This window comes from Haemaphysalis longicornis, unplaced genomic scaffold (genome assembly GCF_048455015.1).
Source record: "Haemaphysalis longicornis isolate Haplotype H1 unplaced genomic scaffold, Haemaphysalis longicornis Haplotype H1 scaffold_41, whole genome shotgun sequence".
NCBI lineage: Eukaryota > Metazoa > Arthropoda > Arachnida > Ixodida > Ixodidae > Haemaphysalis > Haemaphysalis longicornis.
In genome coordinates this window covers 2,727,300-2,754,569 of record NW_027526365.1, presented here as the reverse complement: position 1 = coordinate 2,754,569, position 27,270 = coordinate 2,727,300, and the positions used below count along the sequence as shown (strand labels likewise).

The following is a 27,270-nucleotide window of genomic DNA, read 5'->3' as shown; positions in this document are numbered from 1 at the left end:
ACACCTGTTGGATTTACTTCAAGAACGTTTCGGTTATGTGCTCTTGTGCCCAACCAAAGGCGACGAATAGTGTTTCTTCGACCCTTAAAAATTTGTGCAAGCATACACGAGAAGGAACAAAAGGCCTGGCACATTGCAAAATGAGCAATCACGCTTAACACGTGCAAGAAGTCGAATTTACTTTGCAAGATCATTAGTGAAGTTAACGTTTCTCTATTGTATGTCCGAAAATAAACCGGACAAAAACACGTGTCGAGAGTGGGGACCGACACATCCCTTGCTTTAAATGGGGTATGCCTTACCGATTCGGCTATCTGGGGGACTGTATATAGTCGAGGCGGTGCGGCATGCGACGTGTGATCGGACAGCGCTCCTAATTTTTAATTCCTAATTTCCTTATTCCTAATTTTTTTTTGTTATGACATGTGTCGGAATTTACAAACTATTTAGGGTGATAACCTGCCGCTGCTGGCGTTAGAAGTCTATTGACGCACTAGCCTGCTTGGCTCACAAAGGAACTTTTTCTAGTTCCAGGTTGGACTGGTTTGGCAATGGTTTGCCTTCTCTTGTTCCTGTCCGTTGCCTCACTGAAGTGCATCAGGTAAATTCTTGTGATTGCAGTGCAATGGAATGTTTTTATTGTAGACCTGTGTTGGACAGAAAAGTGTGACCTTGGTAAACAATGACGACAGAAATTTCTTGAAGAAAGCTAGTACTTTTGCGGGATGTTAGTTCGAATAACGCACTGATAATGTTGCAGGATAAAGTTTGTGCTTGTTTTATTAGTTTTTAATTATTTTTGTTCTATTTTGCAAGCAGGGTTGCACACTGCTTTTTGGAGCATGCGTTGGAGCCGCGTGCTTTTGGAACTGCTTTTTGGAACCGCGTCTGTGGCAGAGGCGTGGAGGGTGTTTTAAGGCGAGAGAATAAAGTTACCCAACTTTTAAAAAAAGAGGGGTTATCCGGAGCGAAAAATGGCTGATGTCGTGAGACTAAAAAATGCTTACAAAAATGACGACATTGATGCCAAATTTGCCATGTGGAATCATTTCTACAAAGTAATTTCTGCAATGTAAGTCAAATAATTACAAAAAAAATCGGTACTTTTCAGTTTGCATGAGAATCAAACTCCTGCCTCCAGAGCAGAATCTGAGTACGTTTTCACACCGGTACCAGTGGAAGCACGTAATAGCTTATTTCGCGTGGCGTCATGTCGTGTTACAGGCGAACAGCGCGTCACGTGAATGGAACAGGCGTACGCCAGCGACAAAGAACTCTGCTTTTCGGGAACGGTGGCATGAAGTGTCGCCAGTGTGCCTGTTGAAGTATTTCGCTTCAAAAGACGAACAAAAACAAAAACGCAACCAGATACGCAAACGATGTTTCAGAAGCTTTTGATAAGCATCGCCCTTTGAATTCATAGCGGTTTCGCCCTAGAAGAATGCTATAAGTGCTACATAAAATGCTTTAAAGGGCATTGTCTTTTTTTTTGGCAAGCCATAAGGATTTCGCTGGAACATCCCGACCAAATGACACAGCATTTGATTCAAGATCCTCGCCCGCAACGGTGCACGTTACTCTTCGCCGCTTCTAAAAGCTCTTCTGGGACACAGATGCACTTGCTAACGTTGTATTTTACTGAAATATTGGCGTCTTTATCGTGTTCGTAACGCATGGGAAATGTGCAGGAGTGCCAGCAGTGCACACTACGCTCTCAAGAAGGCACTTATTAAACCCGCAGTGAATCAGCCGCCGGCAGCAAGACCTTGAGCTCGCGTTAGAACTTCTGCCAAAGAAAAATTGAATGAAATGGCGCTTAGTCACGCAGCAGCTCCGAGAACCTTGATCATTTTGTGGGTTCTACAGTGCGGACTCTGATGAGCACTTAGAGTCGATTCAAATGTGACCTGACCTTCGGATGGCGGGACCGAGAGAACGACCAGATGAGTTTATCTGGTGTGTAAGAGATGTAGCGAAAGTTTGGTTTTTTAATCCCAGAAGCTCCCTCACGTCGTGCACTTGACTAAAAAGGTAATTTATGATGGCGCTCATTTTTATCAGAAAGAAACAAATTCTAATAAGCGGAGATCATGCAGTAGATGTCCAGGGAACGCCCCCATAATAGTCGGTTCGTTTAAGAGATAAAAGACGTCTTTCGGAGAAAAGTCTCGAAGTGTTAGACACCGGGAAAAATGGGGTTTATTTGATTCATAGATGTACAAACATTTAGCCGAGGGCAAGCCAAAACTTTCGGTAGGCTTGTCTGATAGCTTCACAGACAGGTGTATGCACTTTGCACACAGTTATATAACATTACCCCAAATACAAAACAAACCTTACGAGGAAAATTTAGGCAAATACAGATATAATAATGCCGCGAACCATGTATGGGTTTGTTCATTCACTGTTTGGTTACTGCCGGGCCACGCTCGGCTCTGTTATCTGTGTCCCAAGCGAAGCCCGTCATCCAGTCTTTATTTTCATGCCGCACGGGCTATCTGATTCAGTTAAGCAGACTGTTTCGCCCTAACGTCACTAGCCCAGAATAAGCTTCTTTGATCTACAATGTTCTGGATGTAAATCGACGGTTCCAAAAACACTCGCGCCGAAAGATAAAAGCCTGCGGAGCAGACGCCGCGGCATTCGACTCTCGGCGCTTGCCTACGCACGTCACTTTCTTGACTGCTGTTTTGCCGCCTATGTATTCTTTGAGTTGTCACGGGAGCGCAAGTTCGCTCCAATAAACTTGTTTTCTTTGAAGACAACTGCATCGTCTTTGGCTTCGTGACAATATACAGAATAAATAAAGACGGAAAGAGGAAAATGTAAACAAAACAAACATTTCTCAGTACTTCACCTCAGCCGTGCTGAAAGGAAAGTGTGGCCGCTTTCAGCTTACCTCGCGAAGTACGTTAACATTTCCCCAATATACAAAATCGTAAGGTTCTCTCGTAGTGTGCGGGAACTCTTGGCATCGCATAGCCAGATGTATGTCGTAGGAGCAAATACTGTGCATTACAAAGCTATTACCACATCTTCTGCAGTATTTCAAAATGCCTGCGTGAACTCTTGATTTTACATATATACCGTAAAATCAAATGCTTTGCGTTACAAAGCTTGACACCACGTTCAAAGAATTTTTCAAAATGACACATTAGTTACTTTGTCAGAACTAAGTGACCTGCTTATTTATTTATATTAATTTAGTAACTTCGAGTAACATCAAGGATATTTTTAGATTTTTTTTCAGAATTCGGCTTGCTTTGTCTTTTTGAAATGAGTCACAATTGAAAAAAAAAAAACAGTACATGCCGTAACGGAGGATCCTGCAACCTAACGCTTCGGGAAATGGCCTCATAACTTAGAAAGTCAGAAAGTTCTCAAAATTAGAGTAAACCCAGGTCGTTCCGGAGCTTCTTACGCACATATGTGTGTGTAAGATGTGTGTATTCTAGGAAAAACCCCTGTCAATGACCACACTGATATATTTTACCCAAGAACCCTTGTAACATGGGGCCAAGTGCAAGTTGTACATTTGAACATCTGCAGAAAAACAGGATCATTGTTTACTACCTGTGAGGTTGCGAAAATATGTCGGCTACTTGTGTATGTTAACTTCAATAAATTTGCTTCGAACCAATCACTCAGCCGAATAAAAGCTGTTAAAGGTCTGAAAACGGTATATAGTAACTGCGCTTGCAAGACACAATATGTCGTCTAGGTATTAAACTATTTGAAAGGATGCTATCACGTTAACCATGCCACTGAGATCAAGTTTAAGCAAAGGGAGACAAAATCTAGGGAACCCCGTCCAGCAAATAAAGCTCTGCACTGTGCTTACCTAAGTGTTAGAATCTGTGAAATTGTATAAATACAGTCGCGTTGGACGGATTCTCGGAGTGCGTGCGTAGCCTTGAAATAAAATAGGCGTGGTTGGCCTTAAACGTGAAATCAAGAGGTGAATAAAGCATCACCATCTGTTTATTTATACAAAGCTGCCGCATGATTCTGTGGCAGTATAACTGATTGGTTTGATTTGATTGATTGATTGCTTGTGATGATTAACGCGCCGACGTTACACAGGCGATGAGGCGCGCCGTGGTGGAGGGCTCCAGATTAATTTTGACCCCTGGGGATCTTAACATCAGCCACTAAGTCGAACGCCAAGGCGTTTTCGCTTTTTGCCTCGATTAAAAAAGCGGCCGCCGCGGCCAGGAATCAAACTCGCGTCCTTGGGCTCAGCAGCACGCCGCCTTAGCCACTGAGTCACCACGACGGGTAATTTTCCTTATATGTAGGGTATAGCTAGAAATAAAATTCATCGTTGCTGCTCAAAACGAAAACTTACACACGTGCAATCATCTAACAAAACTAAAGTCACCGGCTTATTACCTCTACATCTATCTAATTTGCGAACATAGTAGGCCATATTATGCATGATCGACTGTTTAGCAAGATTAAAAAGCATCAAGAACATACAATTCCTGGTCCGTTTTTGTTCAGTTAGTCCACTGGGTAATCCCATTAAACATCTACGGATGGCACCTGTAGAAGTCGCAAGTGAAGGGAAGCAATAATTATGGTACCTATTTTTGTTTGCTTTTTTTCGGCGCAGGAGATCGTGCTATGATCTATTCTGGTACTCTCATCATCTTCTGCTGCTGTTTCTTGTGCTGGCCATATTTCATCCCCTCAGGTGGGTGGCTTGGCATCCCCTTTGTTAACTAAGCTTCCGTTCATAGCAACTTTGTATCTGCTCCCAAGTTACAAATTGTAGCGCGTCTGCGTGTTGAATAATCTGGGCGGATTCCTGTCAAGCTGTGTTGGCTCTGTGCGGTTTATAGCAATCCTAGCCGGAATTTGAACACCGTTTTTGTCCTTTTTTATCTTAGTACACAAATACTGAAGGAAAAAGTAAGAATTAATCGAAGAGATATTATAACTTGACCCTTCTAACGAGGGCTGTTGCCTTAAGACGGAATACAGTTACATTCATTTTTAATATTTTGCATGGGTAGCTTAAAACCACTAATTCCAGGTAAAAATTAAGTATTTTTAGCATTGTCGCAGTTGAGTGAACCGTGCACAAGAAGCTTTCCTGGTATCAAAAGTAATTCAGCTGTGTCCTGCAGATGAGCAAGAGGACTGACGCTCGGAGGTGTGAATGAACATGTACAAAAAGTGTTATGTTGTGAAGCAACCGTAATATTGTCTTCCCTTTAAAACTGGATAGCCTGCGCTTTCATTCCCTGTTAATCACAGCTTAGCATCAGAAAATTTAAATAGCGCCAGGATTTAGCAAGTTCTGAAAAGCAGTTTTTTTAAAGCTATATAATGCTGTCTGCTTTTGTTTCCATTCGTCAGCGGAGTACTCAAGGTTCAAGTGAACACCGAGAAACACGTTCCTGGGTGCCAATTCCTTAACGCCAGCAGGGAAGATGACGTTCCCTACCCTGAACCGCGGCCTGACGTGGCGGTCTGCTTCGAGGCTCCAGTGTTTGTGTCACAGAAAAGTGATGTAAGCTGCCCTTTCTTCAGTGAATCGCGGCCTTTTTTGTTTTCTAAAAGCAAAAAAAATTCTATCTTCCATCGGGCTTAATGTTTCCGAAATCACGCGGACTTTCCGAGGGGGCGTCTTTTACACGACCTGGCAAATTTGCTCGAAGTTTCAGTTTGTTTTGTATAATGACAAGTCAGCATAAAACAACCTCGAAAGTGGGCTGACATGAGCCTTATAGCTACATTTTTCTGTCTCCGCTTGTGTTACAAAGAGCTCATTTTTAAAGACATTATTGTTTGTAAGCACTTGATTTGAGTGTACACAGTAACTTGTATTTCAAATAATATCTGATTAGAAAACAATGTAAATAAAAACTGGCGAAGCTTGCACTAAGTCCCGCAAGGCTTGCACCACAGCTAAGCTGCAGGATTTCTTCTTTACGTGAGCACTGAATTTGTACAACTTTGAAATTTTCTATTTCCATGTTGATTGATTGATTTCAGGCTTTAACGCGACGAGGCTACGCAGGCGATGAGGCGCCCCGTAGTGGAGCGCTCTGGATTCATTTTGACCACCTGGGGATCATTTGCGCCGAAATATCGAACACATGTTCCGTGGTCGCTTTGCACTGTGCCAGTAGCAGTCATCGCCGTATGCATCGATATCGGCGTGTTTCTCGTGCAAAGCGTTAAATGCGCGGTAGACCTTTACGACACATTGTGCGCAGCAGCGGCGAGTACATCCACGGCGCATGCGGGGCGTTCCTGGAGTCGCGTCGAGATTCCGCAGGGCTGGTGTTCCGCCGGCTGGGCGTTGTTGGTTGCTAGGCAATGCGAGGCGCTGCTCTGGGTTTTTGCAATTTTTTTTATAAAGCCACTCCGCACGACGGGGACGCTCGGCAGTCGCCGCGAGGCACGCGCTCGGGAGTTTCTTGGTATTTTCTTGGTACTTTTAACGCGAAACGCACCACACATCACGGCCAGCTACAACGGCCCCGCTAATAAAATGCACTCTCTTTACTTCAAATTCCCGCGAAGGGGAGTATTAACGCAGCAGCTCCTGACTGAGTTTTATATCTGAAATATTAATTTTATTTCTGTATTCTTCGCACCAATAAAGAATAGTTCTTCGGCTGAACTCAAATTGTCAAGCAAGTAGAACGAGAAGACTGAATTGCCTTGTTTTAACGGATGGGCAAAGCTTAGTTCGCCCTCCGCCTTTGGTTAGCATTTGTGGCAAAAACTGCAATGGCGGAGTATTTGTATGGAGAAACGATGATAACTTATGAGTACTAGTAAAAATGAGGTGTTAGAAGTATATCGTTATTCTGATTTATCATTGTCTTCCGGTGTCTAACGATGGAGGCAATAATGAGGCAACATGTGGAGGACGCCGTCTATTATTGTTTACTGATCGCGTCGTCGTGAATATGTAAACAGCGCTAGCTAAATCTCTTTTTTGAGCTGAAGTCTTATTATGACATGTTGGTACGTTTTCCGCCGTGAGAAAGAGCAGAATCAGCCTTTATAACAGCACATATGTGATTTGGAAACCATATTTAGACTGTGAAAAAATGTGGTAGATACTTTTCGTTTTTTAGATTGCTTTAATGTGCAATGATAGTTGATGGCGTAAAAGAACATAGGGGCTATTGAGGTCACTTGTAGCGTCCTGGAAAAAATCATTCATTATTTTAGAGTCAGACTTGGCAAAAATGGACGTTACAAATTGCGTTGTTATTTGCATGTATTTGGTAGCTAGGAAGCTACAGCGCAATTCAGTCTGCTACGCCAAGCTTTATCTGCTAAGTTTTCCTGCATCGTGAAGGTTGCGCTCTTGGCCCCTTTATATGATCATCTGTTGGAAATTTATTTGGCTTATGTGTGAACGTTAATGCTCGACGAACGACCAGCAATGCAGTTTATGTGCTGCAGGAATTTTCCCTCAGAGCAGGCGATGCAACACGGTATGTACAACCAAGTTGTGGCTTCAGGTTTACTAGAAACAACCAGGCTATTGCCTTGCCTTTCACCCCAGATCGATGCCTACATTATTTCTTCTTGTCGCGATGATCAGCAACTGCGAATAATAGTTTAAAGATATGGCCACAGAAAAACAAATTATTCGGTTTATTCAACTGTAGATGCCGGTACTCTTCCGCCGTATGTACTAGTAGCAGCCGTGGACGTAGTAGTAGTAATGGCAGTAGTACAATGTTGGTGTTTATGGCGCCAAACATCTCTGGCCAAACAGCGCCAAGACACGGTTAGGTGGTCTTTTGGGGTTTCGTGTTGAATAAAATGATCATATGATGGGTATGGTATTTACTACAAGTGCTGTATATACGCGTGTAGAGGGCCCTTTCCATGAAATATGAGAATTACCATTATACTCGGTGAAGTGATAGCGCATGGAACCTCAAGAAATGTTCATGAAGTAAGGCTCTCTGCGCCTTTGGTGTTTATCTGTGCTCATCGTAAAACGCAAACATTGACATTGTACTAACCAGTCGCCGGAATATCTGCTGCATCTGCCTCCAGAAAAGTTTTAGAGAAAAGATCGTCCATTGAAAGTGTACTTAGGATCCATTGCACTCTAAAAGCTTCGCTCGTCATAAGGTGTCGTAGAGTCACGCAATGCCAAGTGCTCAGTAGAGGTTATGGTGTATTGTGGTGGTGAAATGTGGCAATTTTACAAATCAGTTTGAACGGAGGAAAGAGAATATCATAGTCAAAACGGTGGTTGGTAGCTAACCATTTAATATTAAACAGACCTACTGAGCTTGGTAAACAAGGCTTCCGTTAGGAAGCCGAAACATCTTTTTAAAGACGATTGCCTTTCTTGGGCTAATTAAACCGGAAAATTTTGGTCTGTATGTGTGTCTGTCTCTCTGTCTGTATTTCGATTCAGCCGCCGGCAAAAGATTAAATAAATCCTGGAACGAGACATTAAAATGGGATAACATCTTAATAAATCTGGTAGAATGTTCGTACTAGTCAGCATGACTGAGCAAAGAGAAGACAGGCATATTTGAGGCCAGACATCAAAACATAAATAAAATTTTAATTGTTCTTTTTATTAAAAATACCAGACTGCTTGATTTTTCTGATAGCAAATAAAAATCTGCACTGAAAAAAATGTTTTGAGTTCAAAATATAAAAAGTGCTCGCGGTGCCTCCTTGTGGTAGTGTTCCAAGTTAAACCGTAACAAAAAAGTCTAGTAGATGGCGTCAGCAGTGGAACGTGGCAAAATTGAATTAAATTTAGAAAAACTCTACTGTATTTCATGTAGGAGTTGCGAAAAGGAAGGGAAGAGTGAGAGACGTGAGCGGGAAAGATACGAGAGGCATTTACGTGACAGGGGCAGAGGCAGATTATCGTACGCAGCGCAGTGAGGAAATGCGAGGCCAATTTTTTAATGAACATTTGGTAGGCGATCCGCCACTTTAACTATGAATCTTCCACCCGACCAGACGAGATTTTGTCAAACGTGAGGTTTCTGAAAAGGCATGTGAACCGTAGTTTGGGCGGGGTGTCTTTTTCCCACTCGGCAACCCTGGCTGTGCATGTGGCGATCTTCTGGCGGCTTGGCGTGGCGGCCTGCTACAGTAGACGTGGAAGTGGATCGTGGCAGCCCTGGCGCTCTTCGGACTGGACGCCTGTTGCCGGCTCTGCCGACGCAGGGAGGCGGCCCGCCTCGAGGCAGTTCAGCTGCACTGGTATCCGCATCCTCGCAGCTATGACACGTCAACGCCGAAGAACACTCCCGTACAGGATGGCCGTGGTGACATTTACTGTGACTCTGTCATCGAATTGCGGCTCGGCAAAGACGGCATGCTCGCCAGGCCTGGCCAGGTTCGTTGCCATTTCTGATTAGTTTGGTGGTGCCTTCGGTGCACCCCTGGTACATTCCGTGTTATTAACACCGATACGCGGGGAACAAAAGCAAAATATCTATTTTTACAACAAAGCGGAATATGTCTCGGCTTCCACAAATAGCGTGAGTTAACGGACTCTCCAGAGCAAGCGTAAATACTCTGTATCAGCGCGCCAAGAGGGCTTAATTATAACACCCATTTTGATTTCTTCTCGTAATTAGATAGTTCAACGGGAAGTTGTAAACGCTACAAACTTTCCTTCTGGCTGTAAATGCATGGCCGTGTATTGACGGAGTGTGATTAATAAAAATGGCAGTGGCCGTTGTTTTATCCGAACTACTTTTAAACATTTTTGTGAGAGTTAGCCACTAAGAGGCCCCTTACATTAGGCTGAGTTTTCTCTCCTTCTTATAAATACGTAGTTCACGGTCAAGTTGTATGTATAGTAATGAGGCTTACATGGGCAATGCCGCGTGGAGCCACGGCCCGGCACCTAGGACGACGAGGGTGTGGCTGGCACGCTGCCGGCACGAGCTCAGTGATGGCAGCTTGTGAATAGTTCGTCTCATCATGTAAATGTACTGCTTATTCCCCAACCACGTTTCATGGCATCTTTGCTGCCGTCACATAACAATATTGTCTAATTCACGTCTGCTGTCAATACAAGGGTTTCTGCGGGTCCACGGAGCAAGAACAAGACACGAGGGAAACAGCGCTCCCTAGCCCGGGCGCATGACGTCACAAGCGCTTGCCCTAGGTTAAGTTAGCGGCATCTGTCACGGGATGAGAAACTGCGCGGTTGCCGCGATCGAAATTTCTCTGCGCATCCTCGGATGCAATTGTGGCAGCTACCCTCTCGTACGCCGTCGCAATTACGAAGCTTTGTAGTCCGCATAGGTGTTTATTGTCACATTATCTGGTCGCTCACCCGCGTCTGCTTCAATGGGCCGTTTCACCTCCTATTGGCGATGAGATATAAGAGTGGCGCCCCCTGGCTCGCCGTCGGCTTAGTCTCGCGCCGCTGTCGTCTCCTACGCTCCGCTTGTGAGCGGCAACAGTGCCTGTAATAAAAATTGCCCGCTTTGATGCTTTAGTGCATTTAAAGGCGTATTTCTGGTAATTAAGTTATTTAGCGAGCATCTGACACCTCTGAATAAGTTCAAACTATCCCGCACAAGTTTGTAACACACGAGGAGAGAGAGAACAACTTCAGAGCATCGATAGGTCAGATGATAGTGTGTAACGCGTCCTTTCTAGCTTGTGAGGTTTAGTGCTCAGAGCTCCTCGATAAGTATTCAAATGCGTAGGCTTCCCTGAAGTATTTTCAGATGCTCTGATGAAGATTCAACAGTCTAATGCTACGCACCAAGAAGCGGGCCCTTACACGCTCATCGCACAGCGGGAAATAAAACGGCTGTCTTGTATTTCTTTCGTTGTTGTTGACTTGCATCAGATCAAGTTTTTTTTTTTCTGTGCCCAATGAATTAATTTTTCTTCACTGTCCTAAACGTCCTATTAGGAAGTTTTGGGGTGTTTGGGAGGCTCGCAACATTACATTTGGGAGGTGTTTGGGAGCCTCGCAAGGCTTACATTCACATTCTTACAGAGTACATTCTTCACAAATTGGCCTTCGTTATGGCGGCGTGAAAGAAGTTGCATGCATATCCGCAGCTTGCGTTGTTTATTCAGATGCAAATGCAATGAAAACGTTTATGCTACGCCACTGCGAAACGGCGCAGACAACGTTGTCCAAAGTAGTCGAAGGCGGCTTTGTGCCCCCAATTTCTATCGTAACCATCGTCATCATAACGTACTGACCCTAAGCCCACACAGTTATGACATGATTGCAGTGTTAAAGGATTGATGTACTCGCTTGCTGGATTGCTGGATATAGGAGTTGAAGCATAGCTCCGACTCTTCACACTCTGCAGAGGACAGGCTTCGCAAGGAATAGGGCAACGCCGGCAGTGTTTCTTCCGAAGCAGCATCAAAAACTAATTCACGCCCGGGCCTGAGCTAGTGCGCGCGATTTGAAGTCCTTTATTATACAAAGTTACGCACAAGCAAAATATCGTGCGGACAAGCGTCAAAAGTTAACCGAGCGCAAAGAAACTTCAGCGAGAGCGAGCCCGTGTGGAGCAGACGACAAATGCGAGAATCCCTAAGCCGACGTCACGGAGACGTGCTTCGCTGCGTCGCCCGTGGTCGCACTCACACCCAGTATATGCTCTTGCTCCGTGGACGGGACGAATCAACAGCCGCATGTTTTTGTGCTAGAAAAAAACTCTAGTCCATACAAGACCTTCCCAAATATAGGCTTCACTGTTCACGTGGGTGTAATCCAGGTAGTTTGAGCCTTCTCTGCCTGTTTATAAACGAAACCTACACCGGCTGTGTCATCTGGCTCCTTTGTTCTTTACCGTCCTTTCTCGCTAGCCGAGTAAACTGTGGTCAAATGTCCTGCGTTATGAAGAAAGCTGATATCCCTTATACACCCATTTCGCAGTTTCCGCCGCGGGGTGTTCGGCACCGCGTTTTTACGTGGCGTGTTTTGGCATAATTTGAGCGTGCCCGCGTTTCTATGTCAAGTATTGACAAGTTAGACTTCCGCCACTTTAACAACGCAATTTTATTTGTGCCAACGCTGGCGCGACGTAACATCTGGTTGTCAGGGCGTGCTATTGTAGCCGTCACTTTCTCCCTAAGACAATTCTCCCGAAGACATTTTTGATGCCTTCAGTACATGTTTCTTCATTGGAAAGTCCTAGAATCGAAAAGTACGACGCAAGCTATATTCCGCGTTCAGCTTACCCATTTTATCTTTACCCTACAGGTGAATTTGAAGCCTCTTCAGTGATATCAGGATTACGCACAACTGCTAATGGGGTAGACTACATCCAAGCACACGAAATTAAACTTGCAAAAGATAATATATCATCTGTCCTTCCTCAAATATTAAACAATATTTTTCTCACAGGCGTATTCACTCACCGACTGAAAATTGCTAAGGTTCTTTAAAAATTTAAATCGAACGGCAGAAGAAAAATGGCTAATTATCGGCCCATATCCATACTTCATTTTTTAAGTAAAGTTTTGGACAAACTTATCGTTATTCGTTTAAATGGGTACCCTCAAAAGTATAACATCCTCACAAATGTTCAGTTTGGATTTAAGAAAGGCTATTCGACTAGCACAGCTCTTTTGACTTTTGTAGATTCAGTGCGGAAATATAAAGACAATGGATTTTTCTAATTCCAATCAGAAATAAATCTATAAATCTTGGAATTCCTCAGGGATCCATCCTTGGACTTATATTGTTTTTATTGTATAATAATGACCTGCCTTTTCAGCTAGTTCACGCCAGCATGCTGCTTTACGCGGATGATACGAATTTTTTTATTTGCGGACTGTAATGAGAGAGCCTTAATAACAAAAGTCACTGAAGAACTCAAAAACTTGTATTCATGGAGTTCAGCTAATGCCATTCAACTCAACCCTCAAAAGATAGTTCACATAGTATTCCACTCAGAGGCTAAATGCGTGCAAGATCTCTCCCCCTTTACTTATAATTCGTCGTTGATTGCCCACACTAAGAACACAAAGTTTTTAGGTGTTAATCATTTCAAATTCACTGAATCATAAAGGCGTCTTATGGATTGCATGTACTTGTGCGATGTCGACATTTCTTTACTTCAGACACACTTGTCATTCTTATACTATGCATTCGTACACTGCCACATAAATTACTCTATCGTAGTCTGGGGCTGCACATATAAAACACATCTGTTCTATTCTGCGGTTCCAAAACGAGCACGTCGAGTTGTTTTACGTTGTACAAGTAACGAAATAGAGAATATGTTTGAATTTTTGATGTACTTAACGTGTATAATTTTGTAACGTATAACATAACGCAACTCATGTTGCAAATTCTTCATCGCAAATTAAATATAAACACAGTTTGCTTGCAACCTTCTCATCGAACCGCTGATACCATCCCACAATGTCTTCTGTTGCCTAAAATTTGCACCAATTATGAAAAAAAAAAACACTATAATTCACAGGAGCAACTTGCTGGAATAGTTTGAATGCCGAAATTCAGAACATTTCTTCTTTTATATTGTTTAAAAAACGTGTCAAGCAACATCTTTTGTCTGAAAATTGCATGTGATAGCGTGATTTTTGTTTTTTGTTGCTGCGATTGCCAGTACCAAATTATTATAAAAGTGTAGTATTATTGGGTTGGGACCCTTGGACAACATTATTGGGTCCCTGTGTACATTGTATATGTGTATCTTGTTTTGGTTCATATAAATAACCCTGAAACTTCAAACTTCATGCTATCTTTCGAGTTTATATTTTGGCGCCAGTGCCAGTTTTAAACGTGTGTGACCTGATTTACCTTGCCGTCTTGCGCCTTTATTTTCCCTGGAGTGGTTGTAACTCCAGTCCCTGAATACAAACGTTTGAAATCTTTTTTCAGTATTTTGCTACAATAGGAGCTAGAGGGGTCACGGGGTTGTTTGTCTTCATTTTGGAATGCAATCGGTATACAAATACACGTCATGTCGAAAGTCGCGTTAACTCTTTGTGAACAATTTTTCTTCCCAGTACGTGCTCCTCAACTGCCCGAAGATATCAATTTTGGAGTGGCATCCTTTTACGGTGACATCTGTGAGTACATCTTTCTGCACAGTGCCCGGACGATACAGGACAGCAATGCTTCACTGATAAAAAGAACTCTAAAAAGGCGTTTATCTTCAGAATATTAAAATTAAAACGACTTTTTCTAAACTCGCCGTAGATGCCTTCGGCAGAGATAAAGGGCCTCACATTGTCGTGTCTGACAGGGAGTTGTACACGCTACACTGAATATTATAGTAGTACTCTCATACAAACTGCTGTGGTTGGTGGTGGGGGTGACCTTCATGATCATAAAACAACTAATACACGGTTGTTTTCTTGTAAAACCAAAGTAAACGAGGGCCTGATGGTAAAATAGCATCGGCGTATCGTGAATCATTGTATAAAACCTACGCAAAAAATCTGCATGGTTACGGTAGAAATGTGGCAAATAAGCCGTTTTCTATATAATTAAATGTTGTATTGCAATTTATTAAGTTTGCAAAACTGGTCTCTCAAACTTAATGAATTGCATGAATAGTTTTGAATGGCCCTGAATTGCCTAATGAATTACAAAGTAGCCTCGCAAATAAAAATTAAGTTAAACATATGGAGATGCTTAAGACTGCTTCCCGGTGGGTTTGCTAAAGCATTAAATCATATTTAAATCAGTGTGTTCCTTTGTGTTTCACAGCAGCCCTGTCGTGAGTAAGTCCTTTGTTGTTGGGACGACGTATTTCTTACGAGTGGGTATATGCCTAGCGTGAAGTGTTCGCGATGTAATGGTTGCGTTGGTATTGGCTGGAGGAGGGGCTAGCTCAAGTGTGCCTCTGCCTGTTTGCTCGCATTGCTTCGTCTTCATGTTCTTCTGAGGCGAGCTTTCGAGGGTTACCACGTTTCACAGCTGCTGCTGTGGTAGATGCTTCAGAGTCAATTGTGGCAGAAATGGCGATGATGATGCTAGTGTTGATGAACACGTTCTTTATTTGTATCAGTGACCAGTTGCCGGATTTTCCTTTCATTCATCGTGAAAAAATCCCCAGAAACACACTTGGGAGAAGATATAGACGACACAAGCGCAGATTATCAACTACATTTTAGTTAGAGACTAGAGCTACGTAGGAGGTTTCCTGGTAACATTCTTAGAGGAGCCATGAAGAGAAAACAAAAGTTTGTTTTATTCGAAAGATTAGGTGTTTCATAGTACCCCAAGCGCTTTCCCGGAAGCAAATGATGCTTTATTCACTGAGAAATAAGGCAATTTAAGCGAAAATTTTAAATCTCCCGCTAAAATTGAACATTCCGTGACGTGTACAATGGCGTCATAGAGCCGGTCAATGAAACAGATACTTAGTATGTCGACTCCATATAGCACCCACACGCGGGAGTCGATCGAGACGGCGGCCATTTTAAAAATACTAGTAAAACCTAGTGCACCCGCAGCCCTAGTCATGGAATCGCCTGATCCGGAGAACATAACTCTCGCCGAGGAGCTCGGGCTTGCATTTAACAACCTCACATCACTAAAACGCTCAATGCTTCTAAGTGCACGAGCGGCAAGAGTTGTGGGATACGCGGTGGACGGGAAAGCGACCATTCCGCGATAGCCACAACAGACGAACGCCCAGCCGTCGGCACCGCTGCCTCGTCAGCCCCGTCGCGACGGACGAATATAGACTGGTACGTATGTGCCGTATTTTGATTACGGTTAATAATAGTTCAATTTCAGTAGCAGTATTACTTATGCCAGTTGGCCGGTGTCGTGTATGGAAAGCCGTTCGCGCGAGCTCTCTGCTTCGACCAGAAAGATACGAGCGTCAATGCGCGGTGTTTACGGCATTTTTTCCCCCAAGGTCAGAGCGATTTGACGAAGTCGGCGACGAGCGCCAGCATATCCCAGGAGTGAGCTAACGTAAGGGTCCCTGCCGTAATCACTTCCTCGGAAATGAAGCGAGCACACTCGTACTTCCTTTAGCTCTCTTTCTCCTCCGTTTGCAAAGTTCACAAAACGTAGCCACTTGCTTCGCCTAGGTTCGTCGTTGGGCAGCACATGAAAGGAGATCTCCTCACCGGCGGCGATGTCGCACTCCCTCGACGATTTGCCCGTACTACATGGGCATTTCAAAACGCAGCAACGAAATTTCATTGTAAAGTACTCGAACAAACTGAAGTTTTCAGTGGTTGTAAACTGGAAACGAGCTCGTAACGACAGCAGCAAGCCAACACCATTCGAAACTTACGTGACGACTGGCACTATCTCGTCGCTTCTTGCTGTTCCTTACTCCCCTCGTTTCTATTTTTACCTTTGCTGGTTGGCGATATGACGGCCAACCTCCTGTGAAGGGATTACGATACGAAGCAAGGTCGCGGCTGTGCGTGCTGGAACGGTTCGTTGGCCCCGAAGAGCCTCGAACCCGAAAATTCGTCTGCGCGACGGCGAATTGTCGAGCTCGGCCGGCGCTAGTTTCGTATGCATTGGCGCACACGCTTGCGTGTTTGTTCGGACCTTCAACCGTTTACTCCACCGTTCTTTCTCATAAAAAGAATGTGCAGTATGTTTCATGGGCATTTAGCTCGCTATGCAAACTGTAAGCCCTGCCAAACATGCGTTTGCTTTTGCTGGCCTCCGCCAATCGCAGAGCATTCCCAAGTGACATCACAGGTTCTGTTGCGGAAAATGAGCTGGTGGGTCGCATGGTCATTTCCTTTTTTCCTAATTATGTAGCTTATTTGAGCGAAGTTTGCGTTATAAGTGGTGTCGTTATGGTTCTAACGGGGCAATCTTTCGAATGAACCAAACTTGTGTTTTCTCTTCATGGCTCCTTTAAGGTACGATATATCATACAAGAAACAAGCATGGCTGCGTTCACTTCCCCCTAAGCCGTCAATGAGTGCCCCGGTCATTTCTACTGTCCCCGAAAAAGTAGGGTCTAGGCAGCATTTCTCACTGTGGGAAGGGACTGCCGAAGGCTGATTCACGAATGCGTCGGACATGCCACGGATGTTGAAAGCCTCCACAATATCTCGGGTGGCCTATCTTTGTGCCGCTACAAACACAGTTTCCGTGAGCTTCAGGAAACAGTAGCTGGCACGACAATGTCCCCCTAGGTGTGAATAGGCTCTGTTCTCAACTGCTGACACATGAGGCGTTTTATTTTTTCGAAATGGGCCAAATCCACCTAAATCGAATATGAGAAAAACTCGGAAGTTTGTTACCGGACCTAAATGCAACCCTGTCAAAGCTATTATATGATATGGTTTACATGCCCGCTAGGGGAAGGTAATGGCCGCAAGTACTTAAAAGTTATCTGGTGAAACTTCAGCAATATTGGTATGGAAGTTCTGATCAGGCTCACATTGAATTGAAACGCTGAAGTTGATGCGGCGTTCTTCGGGAAACTTTAGTAAAATTTACGTTAAAAAATGAGTGAGATGGCGTTTTGGCGGAAAAGGCATTAAACATATGCAACAAGGCTTCAAAAGCAGTAGAACGATACGTGAAAAGAAGGTGAGTCATCTTGGCACAATTAACAGCTCTTTTCAAATTCGTCCATGGGGGACCTTTCTTTGGCACGTCTGGCGGCACTCACAAAGTAAGCAAACTCTTCATTGCCTTTCCACGAATTTCCAAAACGCTTCACAAGAAGCCTGCTCATATCTTCACCTTAAGAAAGTGCCCTCAGTAAGGGGGTAGGAGAGATTTGCCAGTGCTTGGAGGTGTAGGCTATTCAGTTAAGTACTAAAAAGGTAAATATGGGACTGAAAAAATATATATACATAATCGAGTTACTCCGTAGGGATGGGGCCGACGAGATGAACTGATTGTTTCACATGTCTGTTTCAGTTCGTTCGCTTCTTCTTCCGTTCACTTTTTCGATGGCGTCTCGCGACAGATGTTTCGGCTATCGCCTAATCGCCGTATGAACTGGTGATAAGCCAGCTCCGAAAGGTAAAAAAAAAAGAAAAGTACTTTTGAAAACACCCATGAAATAGTCTGAACAGTCATGGCAAACACAAACTCCCATTTGGCAAATGGATTCGGCTCATTTTGATCCGTGAAATAGCAGGATCTGGCTCATTTAAATTTCGGTACGAACTACGATCTTCGTACACATTTTCATGGCGTTATCTCATCTATTTTCTTGCCAGCTCTTTCTTAGGGGTAAGTTGCGTAGTTTTTCTTGTCCCTGAAATTTTGACTTAATTTCGGTTTGTCGATCTGGCTTATTTCGAAAAGAACGCCTCACATGCTATTTTAATCTAACGTTTGAACAGCTGCCCGTCTGTTAGACGTAGGACCACCCACAGGAGAGAGGAATTCTGCACACCACATCTGTCTTACACACCACTAATTCCTTTGCACATGAAACCACACACGCTGCCTTACAGTAACGTTCATTTCTCGGTTGATGACGACTTACCGCCATGGAACACAACTTGTTCACTTCCAACGGAGCCGAGAACACGACTGGGGCTAGCGGGTGGCCACGTTTGCAGCCCACGTGACACTTTATGAACATACGGGGGGCACCACCGACCTACCCTTTCCCGCTACAGCGCACCTGTGCAGTCGTTGCTATGCCGACCTTCTCAGAAGTTTTTGGCAAGCCCACGAAATCGTGCGTTCAGGCAACCCTGTTTCCTTGAGCCTAACAAAGTGCACGGTGACACTTTCAGTTACTGTACACGTGGTGGCATGACTTACGGAATGCGCACCGAATGGATGACGCAGTTAAGGTGTCGCGCACGGTTTCCGAGTGGCCAGAACCTTTGCCAAGGAGCAGTTCCCAATCGAGTTTTACAAATCCAGTAGGTGATTTTTTTTGGATCCCTACTCGCAAGGTCTTTTTTTCTTCTCAAGTTTTTTTATGTAAAATTAAAAGTATATGTGGAAGGAAAAAGTGGAATGTACTTCTTAACCCCGGGTATCAAAAATAACAACTTAGGATTCTTGAGCCTTACTATGAAAATTGGCGTAGTGATTTTTTTGTTAGCAGAAATGCACTCTCTGCATAACACTGTTCTGGTATATATTATAGTGTTGTGATATATATTATAGTGTATTTTCAGAACTCGCCAATACACCTCCTTGAAAGGGCACTTAAAAATTGTGAGTTTTCATTTTCCACAGCAAAGAATCTTAATAAAGTTGTGCAGTGAGCCTTCATATAAGCGTTAATTTATTTCTCAGGTTGCAATAGAGAGGTGTTTCGTCGATATGAAGACAGAATTGGGAAAAAATTTAGCTAATAACTAATTTTCTCTTACCCACTCACAACTGTAATTACTGATCGCTTCCCATATATTCAAATAAAATTATATGTATGCTTTATTTTTTCGGCTTTTTCGCAGTGCTCCAAAGGAGGCGACAGTACATTCACGCTTCACATGACTACGGATGGTGACTGGACCAGTGAGTATTCTTTTGGGGGAATCGATGTCTAGATGAATAACTTTTTTTTATCTTTTCGAAATGTTTGACCTGGTATCAGCCGTGAGCAACTGAATATGTTCACGTCGCCAAGGATAACGCAGGTTTCTTCAAGGAACAAAAGTTTGTCGGAGCGAGCAAGTGCTCTGCTAAAAACTCAAAGAATACACAAGCGGCGATGGAATAGTCAACTACGTAGAGTGCACAGACGGGTGTCGGCCAATCGAATACCACGACGTTTACCCTGCGAGCATTTATCTTTCCGTATGACTATTTCTAGAACCGTCGCATTATATCCCGGACACTGGCGATCAAAGACAAACTTTCTAGGCTAGTGACGACACGGCGAAACACTCTCCCTGTGAAAAAATTGGCGCAGCGTGCACTAGTGGTGCAAGGCTGGAGAAACAACACAGCTGGCGGCCTCTGTCACTTCGTCGGAGACCCGGCTGTTACAGCTCACATTTATTTCCGAACTTGCCGCTGAAAGTTCTTCATTACTGGCAGGCCCTGGTCGTTTTGTCCGCAGGCTTTCACACCTCCCAAAGCGGACCGGGTTAGCACGCGCTAGAGCCCGCAGCAATCGGCTTCGCGAACTCTGCGTCTTTAGCGCGAACTCGGCGTCTGTGTTCCCCACTTCAGCCGGGACCGCACGTGAACTGGCAAGGATAACAGCACGCGAGAGATCACGCCACAAACACTAACGCAAATGCAAAGCCGGTTTCATAACGCGAGGGACGCGGGTTACATTCCGACCACGAGAAGCGTCCTTTCCGTTGGTCCGCCTCTTTTTATTTCTTTGCGGGGGCGATGTTTTAACTGCTTTCTGTTGTGCCTAATTTGGGGGCTTTAATTGTCGCTTCTGTCGTTCTTTTAAATGCAGAGCATTTCAGTAACTCACGATGTCACCCGCGTTGACGTCCGTAGTCGTAGTCCGCACCCCTCCCCCTACACTATATAAAAAAACTACTATCCGGCGCCTGGTTTCGATCCCTCGACCCTGCGGGCGGAACGCAATGTACATGGTGCTCTACCCACTGCGCCACAAAGCCGACACAGAATGGGAGACTACGAACGCGCCTTATATCCTTGACTCATTCAAACTACGTCAAGAAGCTGCTGATACAACGCATTCACTACCACCAACTCCCCAAACACTAAACGGTAACGCAATACACCCACCCCCTATGCGACGCATTTACTCGAGTCCCCCTCCCGGGGAGATGTGCCCAATTTTTTTTAGTACTTATTTCCAACCTTTCAAACCGAGGTGTGCATTTGCCGTGCGTTCTCGTATTGGCGCGGTCGGGGAAAGCAAAATGGGAGTGTTTTTGTCCGATTTGGGCGCCTAAATTCGTTTTTAGTTTTCTTTATTTGTTTTTAACTTAAAATAACCCCATTTTGCTCTAATACGTGTGAAAACTCGTATCTGGCATTTTTTCTTGTAGGTGTTCAACACCGCATGCCAACGCAACGTTTTTTTCTTCAATCGGGTGCTCTTGTTTATTGTGTTCCCCGCCACAGCTTACCCCGTACCCCCCGGGATTTCGGGATGGACCAGTGGTTAGGTTGCTGATTTCACGGAGTAAAGGTCCCGGGTTTGATTCCCGGGACCTCCCTAACCACATTTTTTCTTTAGGCGCGTACTCCCAACACCTGTTTTTGGGCTCTCTGCCTCCTCTCCACTTCACTTCCAATTTCGAGGATTTTTGGGGCGACTGACAGGTAACGCTTGGCCTAAACAGCTCAGCCGTTCAGGCCAAGCAGTTTACAGCCTGCGCGGCGTACAAAAAAAAGAGGAGGAAGCTGGGCGATTTGCTTCGAAAACAGGTAAGATAGGCGGGCGCAGTCAGATGCTGGCGAGAAGACAAATAAGTAAACAAAACATAAGACATGGTTCGAGTATACTAAATTACAAAGAGCAGATATGTTTCATCGCACAAACCCAGACCTTGCACCAATTCCCAGTCCTACATACGAGCAGTGGGAGAGTGAACTTGCCAGCTCGGACCCAAGTAAGCAGCTCTGGCTTGCTGAAACGGCGAAGACGGCAGGCCACACCAACGGAGTCCTGGACTGAGGACCCCGCCCACTTACAAGCTCGATGGATCTGTCCAATAAAGTTTTCTCCTCCTCCTCCTCATCGCACAGTGTCAAGTCCAGCTCAAAAGTTTTTACGATAGCCTGTGAAGAATTGATCGGGATAACAGGGGACCCCGAGTAGCTTTGCTCGAGTAAGCACTGCCAGTCTTATACTACTAGCCCCAGTGGAATCCCAAGACGCACGCAAGGTAGACTCCTGCTTCCGCAAGAAAAGTAAGGCTTTATTGCTAGTAAATACATTGGGCATACCACACAACGCAACTGTCGCTCAAGGGGAGACCATGGCTCCGTTCGGTCACACAAGCCGAAGGAACCGAGATTCACATAATTGTCATCATGGTCTCTGGTAGGATCGCTCCTTGACAACAAACGTAGACAGTCCCGCGGAACCAACTGGGATATCGTCATCGGGACCTTGAAAGTAAGGACTCCTGTTTCGACGACCAACGTCGACAGAATTTCCCCGCCGACATCAGAGGTGATGACGATTGCAACTTTTTTTGTAGAGAGCGGAAGGTGTTATGCCTTCTCGCCGGCTCGAGGACTCCTTAGTTCAGGAATTCGTGTCCTCTAGCTGCCAGACGCGCCCTAGGGATCAGGCTGTTCTGGTCTTCAAGGCTTGGGCTGGTCAGCTGGCTTTTCTATTGTTCTGGGGTTGGGTGGGAAGAGGGGATGGGTGGTGGGGTGCTGAATTCCCAGACAATAAACAGGGGCTAGGACAGCAACGGCAGTCTAGAGGATGTTGGGTGGGATAGAGTTTATCACGTTAAAGGGACCCTGCAACACTTACCATCTACAACTCGGAATGTATTTTGGGGTAAAGTCTATTGTCCCAGCAATCTCCTCCCGCAAGAATTATGAAAATCCGTTCACTATCACCGAAAATACGTGCGATGAAAAATCGCGCATAAATGTTCCCTCTCAACTCAACCGCGGACAACGCGACGAAAGCTGCGCGCTCTCTCCCGGAGAGGGGCAAGGCGCGCGGCGTTCTGTTCGGCGGCCTGCGATATGCCACATGTCGGGGAGTTTCGTCCTTTTACCCGCTACGTGGACGGGTCTATTTCCGGTCTGGTGCCACAAAAAAGCAGGCACCTGATCGCAAGCAAGCGCTCAGGTTGGTAGGGCATTTTTGGAGCAATAAACGTTTGTTGTCGATTGGGCTCGTTGAAAGTGGAATATTTAGTTCGTCACTCAAACTCCGCGCGCACTCAAAACAAAAGGGTAGAGGTGGGAAAGGATCGCGCGGACATTCGCCCACCCTCTGGGAACAGGCTCTGGGGTGCTCGGACCGCGACCTCCAAGAACTGGTCACCGGTCGTGCCCTCGACGTCGCGGCGGCCCTATGGGCCACCGCCACTCCCCCACCCTAAAACCAGAGTTCCAATAAAGTGGATTCTCTCTCTCTCTCTCTCTCTCTCTCTCTCTCTCTCTCTCTCTCTCTCTCTCTCTCTCTCTCTCTCTCTCTCTCAAAACAAAAGAAACACCAAAAACATGCGGACAGGTTCAGACATAGAAGAGGTTCATACACAGCGCCGACAACGGCTGATCGTCACAGGAAATGCCAGAATTTAGCCGCGAAGTTGACCAGCGACAGCCAATAGGACAGCCAGGACAGCCATGGCCCGATTGACGTCGCAGAGGCCATGCCAGGGGTGCATAATGAGGAGAATTGAAGAGAGAGCGGTTGGTTTTTCCGCGTCTTTCACGGCGATTTGCGCCCTTACCGCCCTTACCGCTTCACGTGCACGTATAATATTTGGCACGGGTGTTCCTGGAAGTCTAATCTAAACGTCGCGCAGGTTTACTTGCACTGCACGAAGAGTGTTGCAGGGTCCCTTTAATAGCGCGGGGAAAAGTCTTGGTTTGTAGGCGACGCCAGGTTACTTCCTGTTCCTTGCGTAGGTTAGGTTTCGGGGCGCATAGAAGCGGGGTGCTAGTCGCTAGTGTGGCATTACTGCATAGGTATTGGGTACTGGGGAGAGGTCGTCTGGAGGTGGGTGAGGGTCCGCTGGGGAGGCCCGGAGTGAGAGGGCGCGGCCGGCGGCATGAGCCGCTTGATTCCCCGCGTGGTACTCATGATCTGGTGATCATACGTGTTGGGTCTTAAAATCCTGGAGTGAACTCGAATATCTGTCATCGTAGCCGCGGGAGTAGGCACTCCTTAGCAAACCAGCGCCGGCGAATCTCCGAGATGACTCCAGGCGAGCAGGGCCAGCGCGTCAGATAATGGCTCGGTTGAAAGAAGATTCCTCCGGGAAAGATCGTGTGGTACCGGTGGAAGACCAATGATGGTCGGTCCTCTGGAGTCCTCGGTCACAAGTCACGTGGTATTGTGGGTGAGCGAAGAAGCACCGTGCGACCACTTGCGGCCAGAGCGGAAGCTAGCACGCACGTGACCAAGCCGCTGACTAAGATGGCCGCCCTCATGACCGGCGACGCCTAACCATATGTGAAATCAAGGCATGGGGACAAGGGGGCCCACAAGCCTTCGTTATTTTTCGAAATTTATGAATAACTCCAGATCTCCATAAAATACCAGTAGTTTATTAGTTATAATCACTTTTTAATTGCAATAAGTGTTCAAGGTAAGTCAAAATCAAGCAGTCACAATGAAGAATCCAGTACACATTGAAAACACTTAAGTTTTTGTGCGCCCCCGCCGCGGTGGCTCAGTGGCTAAGGCGTTGGGCTGCTGATCCCAAGGACGCTGCTTCGATTCGCGGCCGCGGCGGCCTCTTTTCTGATGGAGACGTAATGCAAAAACTCCCATGTGTTCGAGATTTTGGCGCACGTTAAAGATCCCCACGTGATCAAAGTTAATCCGGAGTTCTGCAATACAACACGCCTCATCGCCTGTGCAGCGTCGGCGCGTTAAACTTCATAATCAATCAATCAAGGCGCTGTGCACACATTTCCAAATAAACAAATACAGGTGAAAAATTTCGGACACACTAGATTTAGAAATTAATAAAGAGTCATGAAATATTGCCACACTATAAATAGTAGGTGTAGAGAGGCTGGTGATAATGGTAATAATAATAACCGGTAATTATCCCCGTAAGGCTATGCGCCTCCCATGGTGAAACTGCCATAACCACTACGCAGATCCAGAAACCATGTTAAAAGAAGATGTTTTACCTTCTTGTTCGCTGCCCTGTGTGCTCTATAATGATTACACCTAGTCTTCAGTCCAGTAAAACCAAGACGATCTGTCTTTCTTGTGACAGTATTAAGTATGCAAGTGCATGTTCAGTCATGCGTACATACAGGATGTAATGCTTTCAGATGCACGAATTACACTGTTGGAACTAAGGATAGCGTAAATTCCTCGGGCTCATTCTGCGTTCCCTTTGTAATTCTATCATAGACGACTCTCTTACTTTCACATACCCTTCGAACAGTCTGTTCTTTTAATTTCTCAATACTGCGCAGATAATTCTCTGAAGTGAACACTGAATATCATATCGTTGCCAGAATCGTATATATTCGTCGCTTTACATGTGAAAATCCTGGACACCACCCCTTGTCACATCTATGGCCCTTGCGAAGGTATCAGAACACTTAATAAAAAATGAAAATGAGAAATGACAACAACACGATTTCTACAGACTGTACAAAGGAATACAGACGCACTCTTTTGTAAACAGAAAACTTGAATCCGTGAAGGTGACTTATCGGTATGATAAAGCGCAAGCAGGACAATCACCGACGATATTGATTTAGGTCAAGATTTTGTTGTCCACTTTGTTGACTGAATTTCCATCGGCCTTCCACTCCATTTTTCCGCTGCTGTACCATGTAGTAGCTGTACAAAATGGTTCTAAGAATTATTTCTTTTCAAATTATGCCGTGTGATAATGTTTTATGGTTACCGTGTTCATTAAATAGACTTCGAAGCACTACGATTTACTCTAGGGAAGTAACTTAAAGCATGTTTTGTATTAAGCTCTATACGTATTCAGAGAAACGTAGGAATAAGAGACTACTTAGGTAGGCGAATGGTTCAAAACAAAAAAATTGACACATTTTCTATACCATGCGTTTCTGAATATCTGTGAATTAGATATCTGGCAGTCTATTTACGTTGATATCCGTAGGGAGGCTGACACAAAAGCTGCAAAAAATTACAGGTGAAATTGACGAATTGAAATGGCTCGAAGTTGCTCACATACAATAAATGTCGATTATTTGTTGTGCTTTTCGCATTACTACAAATTAGTACTTTCAAAATATCAGGTTTCCGTTGCTTCAAAGTAACTGTCGTGCTTTATTATTTTCAGGTGTACTGCGAACCAAGCTTGTATCACCGAAAGCATCGAATAAAAGGCAGAAGGGTCTTTATCCCAAGTAAGTACCACTTTTCTTAAAACAAGGCGCTTATTTGTTTGTGAGTCACTACATACAGAACAGAGAAGGTTATGAATCTGACAAATGCAGCTGAAGAAGGCCTCTGAAGAAATCGCCTGTAGGTTTCTCGAGCCGTTAGGCACTTTCGCTGTCCGTCACGAGCGTAACGCTGCATTAAGAATAAAATTTCCGTACAACAATTTTAAAACCAATTTTACAATACAATTCAGTGTTGTATGCGTACAAGTTTGTAGTACATGCATTTCGATTATAACTGCAGAACAAGCTTGATGCCGTTTCAGGTTATCCCCATATGGGACAATAAAAAAATGGCTGCGGCTTAGCGGAGCTTCAATATGCAAAACGAAAGTTTGGCTTAGCTTGGCTAAGTCGTGGTTTCACTTGGTTACCCTCTCTTTGTTTCCCTTTGTTTCCCGGTATTGTCGCCTACCACAGACGCGAATTGCTCCATTGTTCCTTTGTGCCCTTCTTTGCCTTTGCAAGCCCTTCCTATTAGCTGTTACCGTAAACGCGATGATCTACTCTTGTAATTAGCACGTTCAAGTTTCCCCTGTAGGCCGCGATATATGTCTCTAGCGAACGCTTCAAGTTGAAATACACAACGAATTCACTTGGTCCCCCTCTTGTTTGTTAGAGCTAGGGTTCGGCGATAGTGCAGGAGATGCGTGTTGAACTCGGAATCAGTAGAACCAGGGTTTGAATCCTGAACTTGTTTGCTTTTGTTCATTTTTATATTGCCTGCGCAGTCGGCCATTGTTTGAAGAACTTTTATGTCGCTCTGGTGCCGGACTCCGCCTTGCCGATTAATAGAGAATTTAACGCTTTCGGAACAAATAAGGCACCTACCAGTGTCAGCCACCTTTCATTCACATTAAAGATAGAATTCAAGAAACATCGGAAGCATGCTGCTTTCTACTGCCAAGCGTGCTTGCTTTAAAAAAAAATAAAATCAATAGATTTATTGCCCATAAAAGCGGTGTAATGTGTGGAACTCGCCAAGAACAGGATTACGTATAGGGTTTTTATAAGTAATTCTAATTATCTCGACAGGCAGAAATGGTGCGCACAGCATACGTCATGCTTTTCTGGTCGCCCAAACCTACCAATTGTAAACGTATAAGAAAATCCGCTTCACGCTACGTTTCTGATTGCTCCTTACTTAAAAAGTGAAAATGTCGTGCTCAAACCTAACAGATCCTCTTCTCAATGTCAGGGGCGCAGTTAATGGGTTTCGACCGACGGTGAACGGTATGCTTACGTTACACTGAGTATAAAAAAGTACCTGGAGTGCATAATTTGTATTTTTTTAATTAGAGGAGAATAGCACGATATTAATAATGAGTTTTATTATCACAACCTTGTTCAAC

General features: G+C 44.7%; 1 protein-coding gene across 1 annotated transcript in view; it reads left to right on the top strand.

The window, feature by feature from the left end:
- The window catches only part of LOC144137586 (NADPH oxidase 4-like), a 90,743-nt gene that overhangs the window by 45,223 nt on the left and 18,250 nt on the right, over positions 1-27,270 (top strand). Inside the window, exons 7-13 of the mRNA XM_077669508.1 lie at positions 529-601; positions 4,616-4,696; positions 5,365-5,518; positions 9,113-9,355; positions 13,987-14,049; positions 19,351-19,411; positions 25,816-25,882. Of these exons, the coding sequence (XP_077525634.1) occupies positions 529-601; positions 4,616-4,696; positions 5,365-5,518; positions 9,113-9,355; positions 13,987-14,049; positions 19,351-19,411; positions 25,816-25,882 (742 nt within the window). The remainder of the gene's footprint in view (positions 1-528; positions 602-4,615; positions 4,697-5,364; positions 5,519-9,112; positions 9,356-13,986; positions 14,050-19,350; positions 19,412-25,815; positions 25,883-27,270) is intronic.